General features: G+C 42.0%; 1 protein-coding gene across 1 annotated transcript in view; it reads left to right on the top strand.

Annotated features, from left to right (window-relative positions):
• Positions 1-21134, top strand: part of NELL2 (neural EGFL like 2) — a 147470-nt gene that overhangs the window by 70400 nt on the left and 55936 nt on the right. The window contains exon 13 of the mRNA XM_066633686.1: positions 8360-8485. Within this exon, the coding sequence (XP_066489783.1) occupies positions 8360-8485 (126 nt within the window). The remainder of the gene's footprint in view (positions 1-8359; positions 8486-21134) is intronic.

Here is a 21134-nt window from a genome sequence, read left to right as displayed (position 1 = left end):
CACAAACAATATCAGTGAACAAAAAAACCTGAAAGAATCATGGAAATGCTAAATGGGAAAGGTCTTCACTGCCTGTTTGAAAAATGTGCACTGTTGGGAGCTCTTTAGAACTCTCTGAAGAGGGAATTCCACAATTAGAGGAGAACAACTGAGAAAGTCCCGATTCCATGTTCCCACCAACTGTAGTTCATGTGTTGATGGAAGCAGACCAGGGCCTCGGATGGAGTGCACAGTGTGTGGTCAGATCGCTTCAGTAGAAGACTATCCCAAACCTGGTATAGAACTTCTTGGGTAATAAGCAGCATCTTTTTTCTCTTACTGGTGGTATCTTCTTTTAGGTTGAAAACTGTGCCCAAACCTCTAAATCTTTGGCTAATTAAGGCCTGTGAAGAGATTGGTCCTTTCTTTAGTTTGAAAGCTACTTTTTTGTTTGGCCACATATCTTGCTTTCTCATTCAAAAGGTCAGTGATATCTTGTGATTTGGAGGAATTCAGAATTCAGCCCCAGTTCTATCACCCACCATTAACAATGAAGCTGCTGTGGTGACATAGTAATGCATCCACTGATGGGAAGGGGGGGCGAAGTCAAGAGGCCTGCCAGAGATCAGTAAAAATATTTTCTACTTAGTTATGCTTATGCCTACTGGTGACCTATGGGTCTTCTTGGTCTTATGCCTGACCTATAGGTGGTGTAAGTCTGAGAAGAGAAAAGGAGTAGGGTGGGTTCAAAATGAGGGGATATGATTCTGATGCATGCAGGTGCCTCCAGGATCCACCTGCCCTCTCACTCCCCTGCCCAGAACTCTCCCTGACCTTCCCAGCTATGACATACCCTGGCCACTAACTTACCAAGAGTGGCTGAGCCTCTGGGAATCTATGGTGCGTGTGCCAGTTTGCAACAGCAGCCTGGAGACATGTGGTGACAGCTGGTTTCACACTGCCTCAAAGGGCCTTGCGCTGCCAGAACATGAGTTCCAGCAGTGTCGGGCCCAGAAAGGATTGGGCCATAAGTCATATATCTTGTGCATTGTGAAACTCATTACCAGAATACAGATACCATTAGACTGTTAATTTCTTAGTACAAGAAACCATTTTCAGTAGCTTTTTTGTTGCTTGTTATATGTTTGCATGATTATACACCTTTGGTATAAATAAAATAGATACAGCGGAGCAATGTATGAGAGTTTAGCCATACGTAGCCTTGCATATGTACTTAACTTTAGGATTAACGCCTACATTTAACACCATTTGTTCTGATATGCTCAGCGCAGAATTTCTTGACCATTTTGACCCACTGTAACTGGAGGCAAAGTGATTTGTTTCACAGACTTGCTTTGAAAGTTGGATGGTGATTCAGAGTTTCTGGCAGCAGAACAAACTTCTTTCTTTCTTTCTTTCTTTCTTTCTTTCTTTCTTTCTTTCTTTCTTTCTTTCTTTCTTTCTTTCTTTCTTTCTTTCTTTCTTTCTTTCTCATCTGTGAATGCTGTGCAATTATCATTTAAAATTTAATGAGGCCATTTTATCTGTGCTACATTTCTACATGTCCAAGAACAATATGTGGTTGTTGATTGATTTTAAGATTCTTGCATTATGGGTAGGCGGTCAAGTAAGATATGCATGTTCAGACTTATATCTGGGGTATAGCTCTTTTATATAAAGCATAGGGGAACAGACCTTTATTCTCAGCCCTGTATTCCTAGGTACCACGTAACAGAAAAGAGTTAGGTCTATGAGACCTAACTGCAGTTCATAAGAAGCAAGCATATCGGTTTGACTGAGCATGAATATTGTTCACAAGCATGACTTTTAGAAAAGGTCAGCTCGTGAGGATGGCGTGAGGGAAGAAGTAGCAAGATTTGTATCAGTTTCAGTTTATGTTCTTCAGTTATCTTTAAGTTATCAGAAACTGGCTCAAAGAACAAGAAAAGTCAAAAGTACAGAGGTGGGTCTTGTCATTGCTGTTGTTTTTGGAGTCACTAGACTAGAAAGGATATATGTGATTAAAATCACCAATATATTGGCAACCTTCAGTCTCGAAAGACTATGGTATCGCGCTCTGAAAGGTGGTTCTGGCACAGCGTCTAGTGTGGCTGAAAAGGCCAATCCGCGAGTGACAATCCCTTCCACACCGGGAGCAAGTGCAGTCTGTCCCTGGTCTGTCTCCCTGGCTATGGGCCTTCCTTCTTTGCCTCTTAGCCTCAGACTGTTGGCAAAGTGTCTCTTCAAACTGGGAAAGGCCATGCTGCACAGCCTGCCTCCAAGCGGGCCGCTCAGAGGCCAGGGTTTCCCACTTGTTGAGGTCCATCCCTAAGGCCTTCAGATCCCTCTTGCAGATGTCCTTGTATCGCAGCTGTGGTCTACCTGTAGGGCGCTTTCCTTGCACGAGTTCTCCATAGAGGAGATCCTTTGGGATCCGGCCATCATCCATTCTCACGACATGACCAAGCCAACGCAGGCGTCTCTGTTTCAGCAGTGAATACATGCTAGGGATTCCAGCACGTTCCAGGACTGTGTTGTTTGGAACTTTGTCCTGCCAGGTGATGCCGAGGATGCGTCGGAGGCAGCGCATGTGGAAAGCGCTCAGTTTCCTCTCCTGTTGTGGGCGAAGAGTCCATGACTCGCTGCAGTACAGAAGTGTACTCAGGACGCAAGCTCTGTAGACCTGGATCTTGGTATGTTCCGTCAGCTTCTTGTTGGACCAGACTCTCTTTGTGAGTCTGGAAAACGTGGTAGCTGCTTTACCGATGCGCCTGTTTAGCTCGGCATCGAGAGAATGAGTGTCGGAGATCGTTGAGCCAAGGTACACAAAGTCATGGACAACCTCCAGTTCATGCTCAGAGATTGTAATGCAGGGAGGTGAGTCCACATCCTGAACCATGACCTGTGTTTTCTTCAGGCTGATTGTCAGTCCAAAATCTTGGCAGGCCTTGCTAAAACGATCCATGAGCTGCTGGAGATCTTTGGCAGAGTGGGTAGTGACAGCTGCATCGTCGGCAAAGAGGAAGTCACGCAGACATTTCAGCTGGACTTTGGATTTTGCTCTCAGTCTGGAGAGGTTGAAGAGCTTTCCGTCTGATCTGGTCCGGAGATAGATGCCTTCTGTTGCAGTTCCAAAGGCCTGCTTCAGCAGGACAGCGAAGAAAATCCCAAACAAGGTTGGTGCAAGAACACAGCCCTGCTTCACTCCGCTTCGGATGTCAAAAGGGTCTGATGTGGAGCCATCGAAGACAACAGTGCCCTTCATGTCCTTGTGGAAGGATCTGATGATGCTGAGGAGCCTGGGTGGACATCCAATCTTGGGGAGAATCTTGAAGAGGCCGTCTCTGCTGACCAGGTCGAAAGCCTTTGTGAGATCTATGAAGGCTATAAAGAGTGGCTGTCGTTGTTCCCTGCATTTCTCCTGCAGTTGTCTAAGGGAGAATACCATATCAGTGGTGGACCTGTTGGCTCGGAATCCACACTGCGTGTGGATTCCAAAATCACCAAAATAGTACAAAAAGAGCAGAAGAGTTCCTAGGAAAGGTGGCGGGGGGGAAGATGACATTAAAAAGATAAAAGAAATGGCTAGCATACAGCACAAGAGAAGGAAAGATAGTGCTATGAAAATCTAAAGGTATAAAAGATGCAGATAAAAGAAATGGAGCTACCAAGTGGGTTGAAATATTTATCAGTCGACAATTGCCATTAAAATTAGTATGAGGCGCTAAGGAAAAACGGTTTCTCAAGAAAATGTACACCCACTTCATAAAGTCAAATTTAGTATGCTATAATCCACACAAATTCTGCATGTGGTGTGCAAAGAAGCAGTTGTTTAACCCAGTTAATTAATTAAATAGTTTATGGATTAGTCAAGTGGTTCGTAAATGTTTTAGTACAAGACCCACTTTTTAAAATGACACTCTGTTGGGAGCCACCTAGGTTTACAAGACTTAAAAAAATCTAGAAAGAAATAATATTTTTTATTTATTTACACGTAATAACCAGAAAAAGATACCCCAACATTTATCTCTCTACACATACTTGCAAACTGTAGGAGGTCTTTGCAGGGCAATTCTGATTTTTGAAAAGCCTCAAGGCAATTAGTTATCTGATTCTTCTATCACCTGTGTTTTCATTGGAGGCTCTGCTCAGCTGCTGTTGGACTCACCAAAAATCAGGTTGCAACCTACCAGTGGGTCGCAACCCACAGTTTGGGAACCACTGGATTAGACTAAGTCAGGGGTCTTGATCATAAGGCCCTGGGGCCGGATGTGGCCTGTGGAAGCTTTTTATACAGCCCTCAGGCTCTCAGCTGCTGAGCCATGCTGAGGTGTTACTGCTAAAAGGGCAGCCCACTTGAAAACTAAGCTCTCCCATATCTTGAAATATGATCAATATGTATATTTTCTCTTCTGTCATTTGTAGCTAATGAGTTCCCAAGTGAGAAAAAGTGCTTATTTTTGGTCATGACCTGTTTAATGTCATCACTTCCTGCCTAATGACATCACTTTTGGCCCTCAGCAGGTATCATAAATGCTATTTGGCCCTCTATATGAAATGAGTTTGACACCCCTGGACTAAGTGCTTGACAAGTTTTCTCTTAGCATCTGTACATTGTTGATTAGGGAATCAGCAGCCATTTATTATACTTATTACAATATTTATATATCGCCTTTCTTGTAGACCTGTAGGCTTGAGTCTTGTAGATTCAAGGCAGTTTACATAGATAGACTCCCTTTTTTTTTTACTCCAAATGGGGTTCTTACAAGTGTTATTCTATGAGAGAAACTCATAGAACCTTCCATTTCTGTAGTTCAGTGGTTCTCACACATTTAGCACCGGGACCCACTTTTTAGAATGAGAATCTGTCAGGACCCACCGGAAGTGATGTCATGACCAGAAGTGACATCATCAAAAAGGATAATTTTTAACAATTCTAGACTGCAATCCTACCCACACTTACTCAGGAGTAAGTTCCATTTACTATCATTATTAAAAGAATATACATAGCATATAGTACATATTGCATAGTACAGGGGTGTCAAACTCATTTCATCCTGGGGGCCACATTGGATTCATGGCACCTGCTGAGGGCCGAACTTCAAGCGTGGCACCTGGAACTGACCTGAACACAGGAAGTGATGTCACTTGTGACATCACTTCCTGTTTTTTTAAAAGCTGAGGCTTCCACCATGCTCTGCTACCTCACCCAACCCCAGACTCCATTCTACCACCAAGCATCCCCTGCCTCACCCCACACCAGACCCCATTCTACCACCAAGCATCCCCTGCCCCCCAGCCCCCACCTACCTGCCACTAGTCAGGGCCAGGGAAGCCACGCACAGCAGCTCCTGCTCCCAGACCCCCTCTGGCCACGATCAAAGCCCAGGAGAGCTGGAGGGAGAACTGAAGGCTGGAGATGCCGCGTGTGGGTGCTCCAGCTCTCAGTCGCCCTTCCGGCCATAGGTGAGCCCTGCTTGCACCCGGAGGGAGGATGGAGGACCGGGGACGCCATGCACAGCTTCTCCAGCCCTCAGTTGCCCCTTCCAGCCTCAGGCGAGGCCTGCTTGCAGCTGGAGGGAGGACCAAGGGCGCCACATGTGGCTGCTCCAGCCCTGGGAACAGCTGCAGAGCTGTGCTCGTGGTTGGAGCAAGTGGGGGTGGGGCAGCCCCAGAACTCCACCAAAGCTCAGGGGGCCGCTCAAAATGGCTCTGCGGGCCGGATCCGGCCCGTGGGCCTTATCTTTGACACCGCTAGTATAGTACTATTACTATCTTGTAAAAAACATATTGTTAAAAATACAGGTCTAATATTTTCCCAAATGTAATCACATACTTTGGTAGTGTCAAGTCTAATATATTAAAAATAAAATATTGAAATGAATGGGGAAATTGCAGAAACACTGCTCTACATATTTCCCTTCATAGTGCAGTCACCATCCTGGCTGCACAGTACTTGTGCTCTCCAATCTTCCACAGGCAGCTCAGGATGTTTTTCATCTTTTGCCAGTTAATTCCTCCACATTCCTTCATCTCTAGCCAGAGAGTTCTGGTCACAAATCCAACGTGAGACCTCGACTGTTCTGCTTAGCTGCTTAGCTTTTTCAGGCAAGCTTTTTCAGTGCTCTGCCTCCAAAGCACACCTCCACATCGGCCAGTGTCTGTGTGGGATGGCTCCACAAATCTCTACAATTGGTTCCCTTAAATGTTGGAGTGTTGCAAGTTTTCTACAATGAAGTATGTATGAATTAGAGCTCATTGAACTGTGTGTATGTTTTTTGGAGACACCCTGAATTTGCACTTGAGAGGATGACTTTAATTCCAACTAGATATGCATCTCAGGGTGCCAGGTGGCCTGATAGCGAGGGGTAACTTTTATTTATAAGCAGCATGTGAGATTTCACATGGTGAAATAATAGCAGAGGTAGGGGTTTTGTGCTTGGCAACTAAAAATATTATGCAGGGTTATGCTCAGGTGCAAAACCACAGTGGGAGCAAAATACGATTGAAAAAAACATCTGCCACCTCATTGTGGTTTTACCATGTTTAGAGTCCCCCACATATAAATAAATATACTCCTATACATCCATGTTGTATACTTAAGTGCACATCTAGCTTGGCCCTTACATAACACCACTTAATAAATAAAAGCTGTCTTCAGTCTTTTCTATCCCTTCTTACAGTTATACAATACAACCAGAATAATTAAAAAAAACTAAGTGTACTCTTAATTTTTGTTCCTATCAGTTAAAACAGGTCCTCAGATTAATCAGCTGAATCCTCTAATTCAGCCATTTTCAACCCTTTTCAGCTCCCGGCACACTGACAAGGCACTAAAATTGTCAAGGCACACTACCAGTTTTTTTTAACTTACATTAAATCACTACATTACAATTAATTTTTAATTAATATAATTAATACAATTAAATCATTACATGACAAAGAAACTCACAAGAAGCTTGGACAGGAAAGTATATGTGATTCTGGAAAGGAGGATAAATGTTCTGAAGTATGGTGATCAAGTTGTTATTAAAGTGTTATGCCAGAAAGTGCTGGCAGAGAAGTCAGATTGAGCACATAGTGGAGAGATGTGGGGTGAGGGGCACCGAAGACATGATTGAAACAACTGCAGGATTCAGCTGGAATAGGGAGGAAGAGAGAGAACATGAGGTAAGTGATTCTGGACCTTTGGAAAGTGGGAACGAGTGAGGGAAGGGATAGTAAGAGAGGTGCTAACTGTGATTATTTGATTGGGGGGAATGTGCTTGTGCGAGGGAGTGGGGTGGGGGGAAGAGAAGTGCCAGTTGCCTGCTTGTGTATTTAAGAAAAAAGAATGCAACCGAAAGCCCAATCCTAGGCATGTCTACTCAGAAGTAAGCCCCATTATAGTCAATGGTGCTTACTCCCAGGTAAGTGTGAATAGGATTGTGGCCCAATGCCCTTCCTCTAAAAGGCAAGGCAGGGAGGGTTGCTTTGGGGAGTTGCAGGCAAACTGTGGCAAGGAGAAGGGACTTTAAAGGACCCTTTTAACCAGCCAATTCGTAGGCTGGTGGCCTCAGCAGACTCACTTACTTCCTACCTGCTTGCCTGTTCCTGGTTCCCTTGTTCTCACTCACTCTGCCCAGACCTCCTCCAGGATTCTCTGGCTGCCCAATCAGCACTCAGGGCAGGCAACAACCGCCTCAATACTCAAGCCTAGGCATGCCTACTCAGAAGTAAGCCCCATAATAGTCAAAGGGGCTTACTCCCAGGTAAATGAGGATAGAGTTGCAACCTTGTCTTGATCAGCAGCAGGAGCAAGTAACAGCAGGAGGTGCAAAGCAGTTGCGACCAACCCTTTGCTGCCTGCTCCTTTTTCTTCTGCTACCATGTGAGAGTCAAAGCAGCTGCTTGCCCCCATATGTGCAGCTGCTGCCTGTCTCCTCTGGCCCTGTGGCATACCTGAGGCAGCCTTGTGGCACACCATTTGAAAACTGCTGCTCTAATTTACCAGTTAAAGTTTGCAGCCCTAGCCAAACAAACAAACATAAAAATTCTAGATACAATTGACATTAAAAAAACCACCTTTAATATTTTAGTGGTCAAAATAAATAACACAATAACAAAATAATCATAAATCATCCTAATGGTTATTTTATTTGTTTATTTTCAAAGCTGAAAAACTTAAATTTTCACAGGTTTTAGGGAAGGACAACATAGCCTGCTTCAATGAATTAAAAATTACGACTGGCAATTTGGGCTATTGAAAGTTAATTTTGTGCCTGGCAAATAAGGCAGAGGCAAATGCTCTGGTGTGGAGACCACTTTCCAGTTTGTGTAAGCAGCAGAACCTAGGAAACCAGCAGTGTTTGTTCAATTAGCCTCACTGCTCTGTCCACAGATATTGATGAATGTGCTGAAGGAAGGCATTACTGTCGGGAGAATACCATGTGTGTAAACACACCAGGATCATTCATGTGCATCTGCAAAAAAGGTTTCATCAGGATTGATGACTACTCATGTACAGGTAAGAGATGGCAGTATCAGTGGGGAAAAAAACTACCTATAATTCTAGTGTTTTGAACATTCAATTCTACATACACCGTATTTTTCGCTCCATAAGACGCACCTGACCATAAGACGCACCTAATTTTTAGAGGAGGAAAACTTACTTTTAAAGTAAGCCTGCCCTCCCCCTGTGGCACCTGTGCAAATGAGGACCTTGCTCCCCCGGTGCGGACCTTGCCCCCAGTATTCGCTCCATAAGACGCACACACTTCCCCCCCCCTCTTTTTTGGGGGGAAAAAGTGCGTCTTATGGAGCGAAAAATACGGTAGATCTCACATACAGTACAGTCGTCCACGCTTAACAATGGACCGAATATGTGACGGTTGTCAAAGCACAACAAAGAGGCTCTTAATGAGGCAGTCAGGGTTCCCATAGCCTGCAGCAGAGTGTCTGTTTACACAGCAAAGGCACTAGATTGGATTGAATGCCCTTGTACAAATCGATGGTAAGGCCACACCTGGAGTTTTGCATCCAGTTCTGGTCGCCACATCTCAAAAAGGACATAGTGGAAATGGAAAAGGTGCAAAAGAGAGCGACTAAGGCTGCAATCCTAACCACACTTTCCTGAGAGTAAGCCCCATTGAACAAAATAGGACTTCTGAGTAGACCTGGTTAGGATTGTGCCCTAAGATGATTACTGGGCAGGGGCACCTTCCTTATGAGGACAGGCTACGGCATTTGGACCTCTTCAGCCTAGAAAAGAGACTCCTGAGGGGGCACATGATTGAGACATACAAAATTATGCATGGGAAGGGTAAAGTGGATAGAGAGATGCTGCTTACACTCTCATACAACACCAAAACCAGGGGACATCCACTAAAATTGAGTGTTGGGAAAGTTAGGACAGACAAAAGAAAATATTTCTTTACTCAGTGTGTGGTTGGTCTGTGGAACCCCTTGCCACAGGATGTGATGGCATCTGGCCCGGATACCTTTAAAAGGGGACTGGACAAGTTTCTAGACGAAAAATCCATTATGGGTTACAAGCCATGATGTGTATGTGCAACCTCCTGATTTTAGAAATGGGCTATGTCAGATGCAAGGGAGGGCACCAGAATGAGGTCTTTTGTTATCTGGTGTGCTTCCTGGGGCATTTGGTGGGCCGCTGTGAGATACAGGAAGCTGGACTAGATGGGCCTATGGCCTGATCCAGTGGGGCTGTTCTTATGTTCTTAATGTTTGCTTAACAACCTAATCACATAACAATGGAGATTAGAGAACATATCCCTCTTGTTAAGTGGAGCACACCTGTAAAGGGAAGAAATAAACTGAATATTTAAAAAGGGTTTAACTTTTGCAATTTTACCAAATGAAGAAGCTTTTTCATTTGGTAAAATGAGAAGTCTATTGAACTTCTTTAGTAGATATGTGCAGTTGAAGGAGAAGATTAGAGAATATGGCATGTGTGTGCCTTAGTATGATTGAAATGTTGGTATATCATGCTGCTAGGAAGTGGCTGGCTGAGGTCTAGCAGCATGTGTGCAATATATTGCAAACATCTTATGGGTCTACATCATGGTGCCCAAACCCCAGCCTGAGGGCTATTTGTGGCACTCATGGACCCCCAATCCAGCCCGCAGGGAGCTCCTAGTCTCCAATGAGCCTCTGGCCTTCCAGGGACTTGCTGGAGCCCATACTGGCCTGACACAACTGCTCTCAGTATAAGGGTGACTGTTCAACCACTAGCATGAGCTGTGGGCCGAGGGCTTCTTCCACTGCTTGATGTTTCACATCTCTGAAGCAGCAGTGGCAGCAAAGGAAAGGCCAACCTTGCTTTGTGCAAGGTGTTTTATAAGCCTTGAGCCATCGCAAGACCTTTATTCATTCATATAAGTTCCAACTCTAATATATTAATTTATGTAAATTTATTCAAATTTAAAATGTAAATTAATTCATTTTTCCCCAGCCCCAACACAGTGTCAGAGAGATAATGTGGCCCTCCTGCCAAAAAGTTTGGACACCCCTGGTTTACATAATCAGAAACAGCCTTTTGGTTTATTGGAGCCAAACCGCTGGAATGCCAGGAGAAGAAAACTTGATAAAACAATTGGGAGAGCAAGCTTTTTCTTGGAAAAACAGTATGAGGTTACTAAAAGATTTTCTGTGGAGGCTCAGTTCATTTACAGCACTTGAGAACACCTGAAAACATAATTATGCAATACAAACACTCCATTTTCCAAAAATAGTTGGAGAGGCTGGAACATGTGCACTGGCTAGCAAAGCAAATGAATCAGGGAGGGGAGCAGAAACAAAACCTTTTCAAGGAGTTCATAACAATTACAACATGGGGTTGACAAGGTGAATCTGGTTGCCCAGGCTTTTTTCTTATCCCTGTGGAAGATACTGAAATGTATGTTTGGGGCACATGATTGGGTTTCCATGCGATGCTTTGAAGTTTAACTATCCTATCTGTGTAATATCTAAGAGAACTTTGAAATGGGTGAATTGACTGGGGATAAAAATGTGAAACTGTTTGAAGATAGCCAGGGAAGGAATAAAACTGTCAAGCAGGTGTGAGAAGACCTTGAGAAGGGAATTCTGGAGATTTGCAGGAGCCTGGAAAGCTAAAAGGTTATCTAATTAGCTGAGCAAGTTAGGAATGTCACCAGGTGCTGTTAATTTTGATATGCCAATGAGCTGGGTTACCTGCCAGAAAGATAATTGGCCAACCTTGACTTAGCTGATTTTAGGAATCCCACAAGAGGACTTGAAGCTTTCTCTTATTTAAGTAAGCAAGGTACTTCACTGGGGGCACCCCTTGCATCTAGGATGTTGGCAAAGCAGGCTGTTGGCTTGGACAACCACCTGAAACCCTGGACATGGTATCCTTTACATTAATCACCACATGCTGTACTCTCAAAGGGGAAAGGCTGATTTTGAAATTTACATTTACAATTTGCAAATTTGATGATTAGCTATAAGGCAAATGTAAGGTCAGTGATGCCTGAGGGTTAAGTTTTCATTTGAAGGCCAATTCATGTAACTTTTGGTACATAGTAGCAGTGGGGAAATAACTTGAAAATTCTATGCATGCTGGCTCCTAGCTTGTGACCTTGGGACATGTCTTTCTGCCATATCCAGGACTCAGCTTTTAGTATGTGTTGACAACTACTCTAACATTTGGAGTCGTATGCCCATAGGATTTTAAAATGGCAAGAGATGAATGTACTTGGTGCTTGTGTGAATTGACCCTACTCTAACTCTAAACTGTATGCACAAGAAAATGAAGTTCATGACAATAATTTGGCAGCAGAATCTGCCTCAGTGTATAGAAAAACATTATTTTGGTTTTTGGACACTGACCCCATCTTACCTTACCCTCCCACCCCAAAAGAAAACCACATCTTCCAGAGCAGTGGTTCTCAAACTTTTAGCACCGGGACCCACTTTTTAGAATGAGAATCTGTCAGGACCCAGCAGAAGTGATGTCATGACCGGAAATGACATCATCAAGAAGGAAGATTTTTAACATTCCTCGGCTGCAGTCCAACCCTCACTTACCCAGGAGCAAGTCCCATTTACTATCATTGTTAAAAGCATATATATAGTAGCCTGTATAGATCTGTAACATTTCCAGTCAAAACAAATGCAGTCACATACCATGGTAGCATCAAGCATATTAAAAATAAAATATTGAAATGAATGGGTACTCACCTGATATTGGGTTGTGACCCACAGATTGAAAAACACTGTTCCAGAGGATTAAAGTAAATAAGAACCTAGAATTGTGTTGCTAGACCAGGCTAAACTTCATCTAGTCCAGTGGTTTCCAAACTTTACCCAAAGGACTGTACCCCTAAACATTTATATTAATTCCGGTGTACCCAGAAGTCTGAACTGGTTTTATGCCAATAAAGGTTAAATAAATAACTAAAGTCTGAACTGGGGAGCAAGATGTGCAATTAAGATTTTAGATTTTTAGCCCGGATAAAGGGCTGAAACTGAGTTCATTTTCTGCCATGCACCAAAAATCAGCGGCTGACCCACTGGTGGATCCTGACCCACAGTTTGGGAAATACTGTCATAAGGTATATACAGCAATGTGTGAAGCAGTGCTTTCTTCTGTCTGTCCTAAATGTATCACAAATCAATTTCATTCAGAAAACCCGTTTTATTTTGATGATAGAGGGAAAATAGTTGTATCACAGTCTGCAGGCAGTCTAGAAATAAGAACAATAAATCAAGATAAAGACACAGAAGCTGTGTTGTGTATCCACACCATAATCCTGCTTGGTATCTTGTGCTGCTTCATACAGGAGTGATGATATAGTTATTTCATACTGTAGTATATGTTGCAAGACATCCTTCCAGCAGAGTGGGCGGATGGCTGGGCTGGTGGGCGATCTGGAAAAATTACCTGAATAAAGGTTCAGAGTCAATTTGGAGCAAGATTTTAACTAAAAAAGGCTGGTTCTAATGGCCTTCCTAATAGAGATACTAAGGAGTTACATTAACAGATTTGTGTTTCTCTTCTTTCACAGTATTTTTCATTCTTTCCAGAGGATAGTAAAAAATTAGGGTAAGATTGTTGGGTATTGTAGCTTTGAGTATGCCACTTAACTGCAGACATTTTTCCTCACGTAATTGATCATCTTTGGTCTTCCCATAAGTGCTATGAATCGTTAAGCCAGAGAAAATAACAGCACCATAAATTCATTATGGTACTTCCTGGCCTGCCCTGTTTTATATAGGTGCATTACACGAGGTTGTTTGAGAGATGATGATACACACTTCAGAAGATTAGTGTTCTTTAGTATCATAAAATGAACAGTTCTGTTACCTGAATCACTATACTGAATCACTATCACTATACTAGGTTTCCCTTCCCTGCTTTTGAGCCAGTTCTGACTTTACATTTTGTACTTGGGTACTGAAGCAGTAAAAAATGCCCTTTTTTTGTTAAACTCTAAAACCATATATTGAGGTGCCCAAACTTGCTTAATGTAAGAGCTACATGCGATAAATTTTAGATATTGGAGAGCCGCAAGAGAATGGTTGAAAGCCCCAAGACAAGAGAGATGTTTGAAAGCAGCAATATTTAAGAAGTACAGGTATGTGCCACTTAATGGCGGGGATACATTCTTCAATCCCCAATGTTATGCAGTTAGGTTGTTAAGTGAACATTCAGCCCAATCTAGTGAGCTTGTTGTGTAAACAGACACTCCCTGTGAGAAACTAGCTGTCTGTACAGGCTACTGGAGACAGAGTGCCTCTTCTTTGCATTAAGGGTGTCTTTGTTGTGTAACAGACACTCTGCTGCAAGCTATGGGAGTCCTGACTGCCTCATTGAGAGCCTCGTTGTTGTGCTTTGACCACTGTCATATATGCGGTCTGTTGTTAAGTGGAAGGTTGAAGAGGAAAACACCTGTATTTAAATCCTTAAGTTTGGGGCTCCAGTCCTATCCAACTTTCCAGTGATGATGCAGCCACATTGTAGCCTCAATATAAGAGAACAAACATTCCCTATCCTTGAGGAGACCTCTGTGACTATGCTACCCCCATGGCAGGATGCAGCATATGTCCCATTGGCATGGCTGCATCAGCATTGGAAAGTTTGATAGGGTTGTGCCTATATTAATCACCATAGGACCATTTACTCGGATAGGACCAACTTTGGGTCTAGCGCCTGCGCGCTAGATCAGGCTCAGTCGTCCCACCCCCCAATGCCAGCCAGCCAATCAGCTGGCAGCAAGCCCTGCTGCCGGCTGATAGGGGGCCAGCCATGGCAATCATTGCTAGTGTGCCCATACAGGCACGCTAGCTGCCTATTCTTTCCTTTCCTTCATTGATGCAGTTGTAATCCAACTCTGAGGTAAGGAAGCAAATGTGACCTTACCCTGAGGATGCCTCTGTGACTGACCTTTACCACCACAGGATGCAGCGTACACCCTGTTGGCATGGCTACATCAGTGCTGGATAGGATTGGGCCCCATGGACATTAAACATATGTTTTAATGCAGTGGCCTCAGTTTATACCCAGTGAATAATTTAAAGGCTTGAAAATATTTTATTTACCTGTTATATTAATTGTGATGCATAAAGGAGCTCAGCCAACATATTTCTGCAAGTCACATATTATTTGTCAAAGAGCCACAAGTGGCTCTCAGACCACAGTTTGGCCACCCCTACCATATAGGTTTAAAATATTCAGAAGCAAAGGCCTCAGTGCCCTCTATATCCTTGATTCCAATCATTTTTAAGTTTCATACCCCAGACTTCAACATGCCCCTACCCTTCCAATTCGACAAGAGGCATATATATTTAAATCTGAGTATCTTTTCCAAAGTCAAACATACAGAGTAAGATACTCCTCCAGTTTAAGATACAGTTGGACCTTATCTGTGGGGGATTTGCTCCCAAACCCCCTGCTGTTATCAAACCTATGGATACTGAGATATGTAATGATACTGAGATGTCAGAAAGGCCCACCGAGGACTTCTCGACGTAACTGGAAGTGCCTTCAAGTCATGTCTCAGAAGGACTCTGAGAGGCACCTCTAGTTTCTCTGCCATGTGCAGCCTCTGTGTGCCCCAGAAAACCTTGGAACACAGATGAAAAGCATTCAGAGGCTCTCTGTTGGGCCTTCTGACATGGGTTCTGAACCCATGGATGGGTAGAGCTGACTGTATATGGGTGGCTAGTATTCTTGGGAATGTACCAGCCCAGGGAGAATCTAATTCTTTGATGGCTGGACCATATGTGGTCTGCTGGCCTCACTTTAATTCTGGGTCTGAAATGTTAATTTACTACAGTTAGTTAGATCTCCCTATATTCAGATTGCAGTATAAATTGTATTCTGAACCATACATTATTTTCAAGGAATATAAACTATAAATCTTGAGTAATGTTGCAACAATAAAACTATTATGGCTATGAAGGGATTAAATTATTAGAGAAGTTTTTAAGCAGCTATTATGCAGTAATTTGCTTAATGAGAATTAAAAGCATTTACAAATATAATAAAAATTCATGTTTGCAGTGATTACTGAAGAGGACGCATAATTGCATTTGAGTGCACTCGGTGTCTTTGACCTTACGCCTTGTAGAATGCATCTGAGTGACATTTGCAAAAACGTTACCTAAAAATACTTCTTTGGCATCAGGCTATTAAAGTGAGTGATGGCAAATGAGAAACACAATTTCTCATGAATGAGAACAGTGAGATTGGTGGCCTTGCAGCCGGATTCTGTGCTTGTTGCTACGCTACAAGGTTACGAGAAAAGCCGCAAAAGTCAACATGCTGTACTCGTGAAGTCCTGTGCATACAAGCTTCACTAAATTTTCTGACATTGTCAGTGAAAAGCAGGAGACATGGTTTGTTTCATACTTCACCTTTATTTTTTTTTAAATGGATGTTTTCTAATTTCCCTTTCCTTCTCAACTCCAAATCCAGCTGAGATCAACTGTTTACCTGGCTAACCAATTATAACAGGACCTGATTCCTCCTTTGTCTTGTTAACACACCTACTCTTAGTGCCCCATTACCTATTAATCAAACTGTTCTGGAGCCCAGATGCTGTCTTGTTTACTGCCACAGCCCATTTTAATGCCTGTGTAGGTCTCTAAGGATTCCTATCCAGTACTCGCCAAGTGAAGGAACACCCTGTAAATCTGCACACAATAGGCAAAGTCTGAGCACCGTAGAAACCAGAGTTCTCTCTGTGAGTCAAAGGAAGTGGGAGGATGCAGCAGCTTGGGTAGAGCAGGAATTTGAAAACAACAACAGATTTTCTGTGTGGGCAGTGCAATAAATTGTGGGGAATGTGGATGAAAAGGGGTAGAAAACCACTTTCAGCAAATGCAGCGATACACTTCTATGACAAAGGAATGAGACACTAATAATGTTTCAATGAATTTTTTCAAAATTGGTTTTGTTGATATTGTTGACCAGCAAGGCAGTAATATTGCTCACATTTTGAAGCTTCTGGGGGGCTATATTTTTCTATAGACAAACCCTTTAACAGAAAAAGGTTCACTAACAAACTTTGGTGGTGCCAGTCATATTTTTGAATGAGTGTCTTTTCTCTCAGGCTTACTATCATTATAAACTTACAGCCCCATCCAAAGTCCCTCCCCACCACCGAAAGTAGCATTCCGGCTGCAGGTCACATTTTATGGATTTCGTAAACAGCCTTCCGGCGTGCCACTGAAAAGGCCACAAAGGCTTTGCGGGCAGTGGTGGACACAGTAACACCCAACAACAAAATAATGTTGGTGGTAAGGATGCCACCAAATTCTACTGTATCAAAGACTCTGGCTATAGAAAAAGCATTTCCTTAATGTGGCTGCATTAGGATACATGCTATGGAAGGCAGTGAAAGATGGAAGGCATCTTGCACATTCTTTAATGGAAGGGTGGGAGTCTCAATTTTAAAATAAACATTGCCACCTCACCACACCAAAGATTAAAAGCATGTGAGGCAGAATCAATAATCATAAATTTAGTTGTTCTCTGCTTTTTAATAACATTTAACTCCGAGACATTTTATAGTATGTCGCCATGCATACTGCAGTAGAAAATAGTTGACCAGTATGAATCTGCTTAAGCATTATACACTACTCTTATCTACTTTTTAAAGCATTGGTGCCTCCATTTTTATTTCGTTGGCTTAGCTTAGCTAGAGGGGGGCAAAACTGCAAGCTCCTCAATGCACATGTAAGCGGCCCCTTTCAAGCAGCAACAGCAAGTGAAAGGGGTATCTTACACAGTGCATTTAGTTCCTGCAGTACTTACCATTTTGCCACCCTCTAGCTATGCTACTGTGGTGCCTCACTTTCATATGTGAGCTACAGAAAGACAATTTCTTTTTTTGTAGTTGAAGGTAAAATGTTGACACATTACAATTATGTAAATCAATAGAATCCTGTTGGAAGCCAATAGCGATGAAAGCATTGTGAAACAAAGCACAAAAGTGGTGTGATTCCCACTGAGAAGGGGTATTTAATCTAATCTAAATTTGCTTTGTTGTTATAAACGAACATTTTGTTATTGAACATTTTGATCTTTCCCATTCCTGTGTGTTATCCCTTTGATTGTATTCATAACCTCAATGACATTACCAGTGAAAATAGATTTTAGTTAATTAACTGGTGTTAAAATGGTAGGAAGTTATTTGCTAAGAGGGTCAGCAAAAGCTGAATTTACGTGGCTTTCATCAGTGGTTGTCAACTAATGGAACATCAAGAAATAAGTGTCTGCATAAAGATATCAGAGGTGCATTTAGGTTAGGATTCTACTGGCAAGATAAGAAGCTTAGAATCCCATAAAATGATCACTGGGGAAAATATACTGTCAGTAACAGTAATTGTAGCAGGTAATTGTGTCATTCCTCTGTTTCAGACCATTGAACAGGGGACCTACCAGCAGCAGCATGCTTTTAACTTTGATCAGTGTTTTAACAATTCACACACATCTTAGTAATGAAGATAAATGTTAAGAACATTTGATGTTATAGATACGTAGCTCTCCAATTAATTGGATTGATTTTTTATTTTATTTTTTGAAAAATGACTTTTCTCTTATATGTTACTTATTTATGGTTATGTTTCTCATTCCATTTGTAAGTATTTGTGTGTTATCTGTTAAAAAAATTCAATTACTTTCGGCTTTAATTTTGTTGGATTGTCATTTAAATTTGTTGGATTGGCTTCACTTTCACTTCATTGCACTCTTGCTCTGTCCAACCATCTATGTGTCCCAGACTGAAGCAATTGGCACACAAAGGCATAGAATTCTGTTTGGTTCTTTTGACAGACAGAACAGACATTTGGTTCTTTGCTGTGTCAGGCAAGATACGGTGAGTGCAGCACAGCCCTAAGCATAATGATTGGATACTGGGTACATGTACCACTCCCACAGGCTTGATCATGTAGGGTTACTTTCTAGAAACTCCTGGTTTGCTTGGTGATCCATAGAGCCTTTAAGCCATGTCTTACCTTCCTAACTTTACTAAGACTTAGATCAGCAATTTTCAGTCTTTTTCATCTCATGGCATACCAACAAAGCACTAAAGTTGTCACGGCACACCATCAGTTTTTTTGACAATTGACAAGGCACACCACACTGATTTCAGGGGCTTGCATCCCCCAGTGGCCCTACTAACAAATGATCCTCCCCAAACTCCCGTGGCACACCTGCAGACCATCTGTGGCACACCTGTGTGCCGTGGCACAGTGGTTGAAAATGGTTGCACTAGATAGTGCCCTTTCTTTTCTGCCTTTAGACGTCATCACATCAACAATAGTTAAAATGCTAATCTGCATTTGTTCGAAGCCCTGATCAAGACATTTGGAGTGTTTTTATTAACATTTAATAAAGAGATATTTGAAAGTTCATTTCATACTTTTAGTGGATTTTTTTCATTATAACTAGTTCATCCACTTCTTGTTGATACATGTTCTTAATTGTATCTCTGTAGTTTGATGGTTAAACCGTTTCCAAATACAAATTAAATAAATGTATTTTTACATTCCAAATAAATACATGTGTTTAAGATACATTTAAGTGAATAAGGGCGCAATCCTAACCCCTTATGTCAGTGCTTTCCAGCGTGCTAATGGGACATGTGCTGCATCCTGCAGTTGGATGTCACTCACGGAGGCCTCCTCAAAGTAAGGCAATGTTTGTTCCCTTACCTCAGAGCTGCATTGTCCTTATGTCAGTGCTGGAAAACACTGACATAAGGGGTTAGGATTGCGCCCTAACAGTGGTTGGCACGACCTCATAAACACTTCAGCTTATTCATTTGGAAGGAAGGAAAGAAAGGAAATTCTGGTACTGAGCAACTGATGCACTGTGTAGGTATTGAGTTGTAGTCTATTTCTGTGGGTAGTGCTTCAGAAGGAGCAAACCAAAACTGTGGTTTAGATTCAACTTTGATTGTGCAAGTGATTAATTTTGGTAACAATGCATTCTGCCTTTATGCATTTTATTAAGGAGTAGAGTATGAGTGTGAAAAATCAATGTCTCCCTGCTGAATTGCCTCCTCCTGTTGAATGTTGTAACCAGGTGTTATAGTTATGGGAATTAGGAGAAAACAGCCTACATATAAAAAATATTTTGATCTTATAGGTTTTGGAAGTCCATTTATCTTCAGAATTGCTTATTATTATCATCCATGGCTCACCCAGTCCCCGTTTTGCTACACTGGTGAGAGACCTACATAAATGAATGAGAATGTGTACAATATACTGGGGATACTGATCAAGGCGTTTAAATATGCTGAAACTGACAAATTTTTAATAATTATTTGTGAAGGTTCATTTTGGAACCTCTGTACATAAAAGCTGGAATCAGAAGGCTGACTGAGGATGGCTGCTCAGCTAGATAGTTAATAATTGATGACAGTAAAGTTGATGACATGATTGTGTAGTATGTTGTTATTAAAGACAATAAACTCAAAGGCATAGGAAGTTGAAAGAACAACTTAACCCATTTTTATCCAACCCACACATGTACACATTTGATCCCTGTATCCAACATATATTCAACGTTGGGCAGAAATGGCTTACACTGGATAAATGGTAGAGGAGCAATCTAACTTGCTCATGTGTATTCTATTCTCCACTGTTGGATTGGACATAACATTGTGGATTTTGAACTCTTCATTATCATTGCTATTGACAAAAGAAGACATGAACTGTCAGCTCATTTTAGGGATTTCTGAGGAGAAAAAAATCCAAACAAGATGGACTCTGTCAAAATGTCAAAAGCTCTTTGTTTTGACAGATTGGCTGTTTTGTTTTTGTACTGAAATTCAGTGCTGGAGTTATTTATGGAGAAATCCAATTGATATTTAGCATTTGGTTTGCTGCCGTGAGCAAGCAACTGATAGCAAAAATTAATATTGCAGGGAGACAACCATAATTGCAACTCATATTTTTTTAAAGCACCCTTGAAGATGATGTGGCTAGGATGAACACCTGAAATCCATCATTAGAACATCGTACTTCAGCTATAAGAGATGCTGCCTTGACAGATATGGTTAGTTCTCTCAAAAGTGTCACCACTCGCTTAAGATTCATGAGTGAAGTAATCATGTAAGTCTCCTGATCTGATTACTTCCTGTAGCACTTACTGGAGTTAATCTGGAATGCAACTGTTCTGAAGTGTCTCCCTTGCCACTTTTATAACATACATATCAGTCCTATACAGTTCCCAGAGTAGTGCCTACAGCATTCCAGTCCAGGGTTCAGGTTGGCATGTATTCTCTCCACATGAGTGGGTGATATACCTGGCTACATTCCTTGTGTGAAGATGTCCACAACCAGACAGAATCTCTTTTTATGTGGGATCTCTTAGAGATATAATGTAACCCTCATTCTTATCCTTTTCTTAGAGGGCTTAGGCGGGCTGTGATTAGATCTCTCGTAACATTTGGTTCCAGAAGGAAATATGTCCTTATCTTTAATTCAAGAAAGATTTTGAACATGCTAGATTTCAGCCAATGAATAAAAAATAGGCACCGAATATATAAGATTGTCAAGATCACAGCTTTTTGTCAACAATATGTTTTGTTTTTTTAAACTTTACATTAGTTTTCTCCATTCATTTGTTACTTTAATGCACTGGTTCCCAAACTCGCTCAGAGTTTGAGTGTGAAGGTAAG

This window comes from Tiliqua scincoides, chromosome 7, assembly GCF_035046505.1.
Source record: "Tiliqua scincoides isolate rTilSci1 chromosome 7, rTilSci1.hap2, whole genome shotgun sequence".
Taxonomy (NCBI): domain Eukaryota; kingdom Metazoa; phylum Chordata; class Lepidosauria; order Squamata; family Scincidae; genus Tiliqua; species Tiliqua scincoides.
The sequence above is the reverse complement of the archived record's forward strand: the minus strand, read 5'-3'. Positions and strand labels throughout refer to the sequence as shown.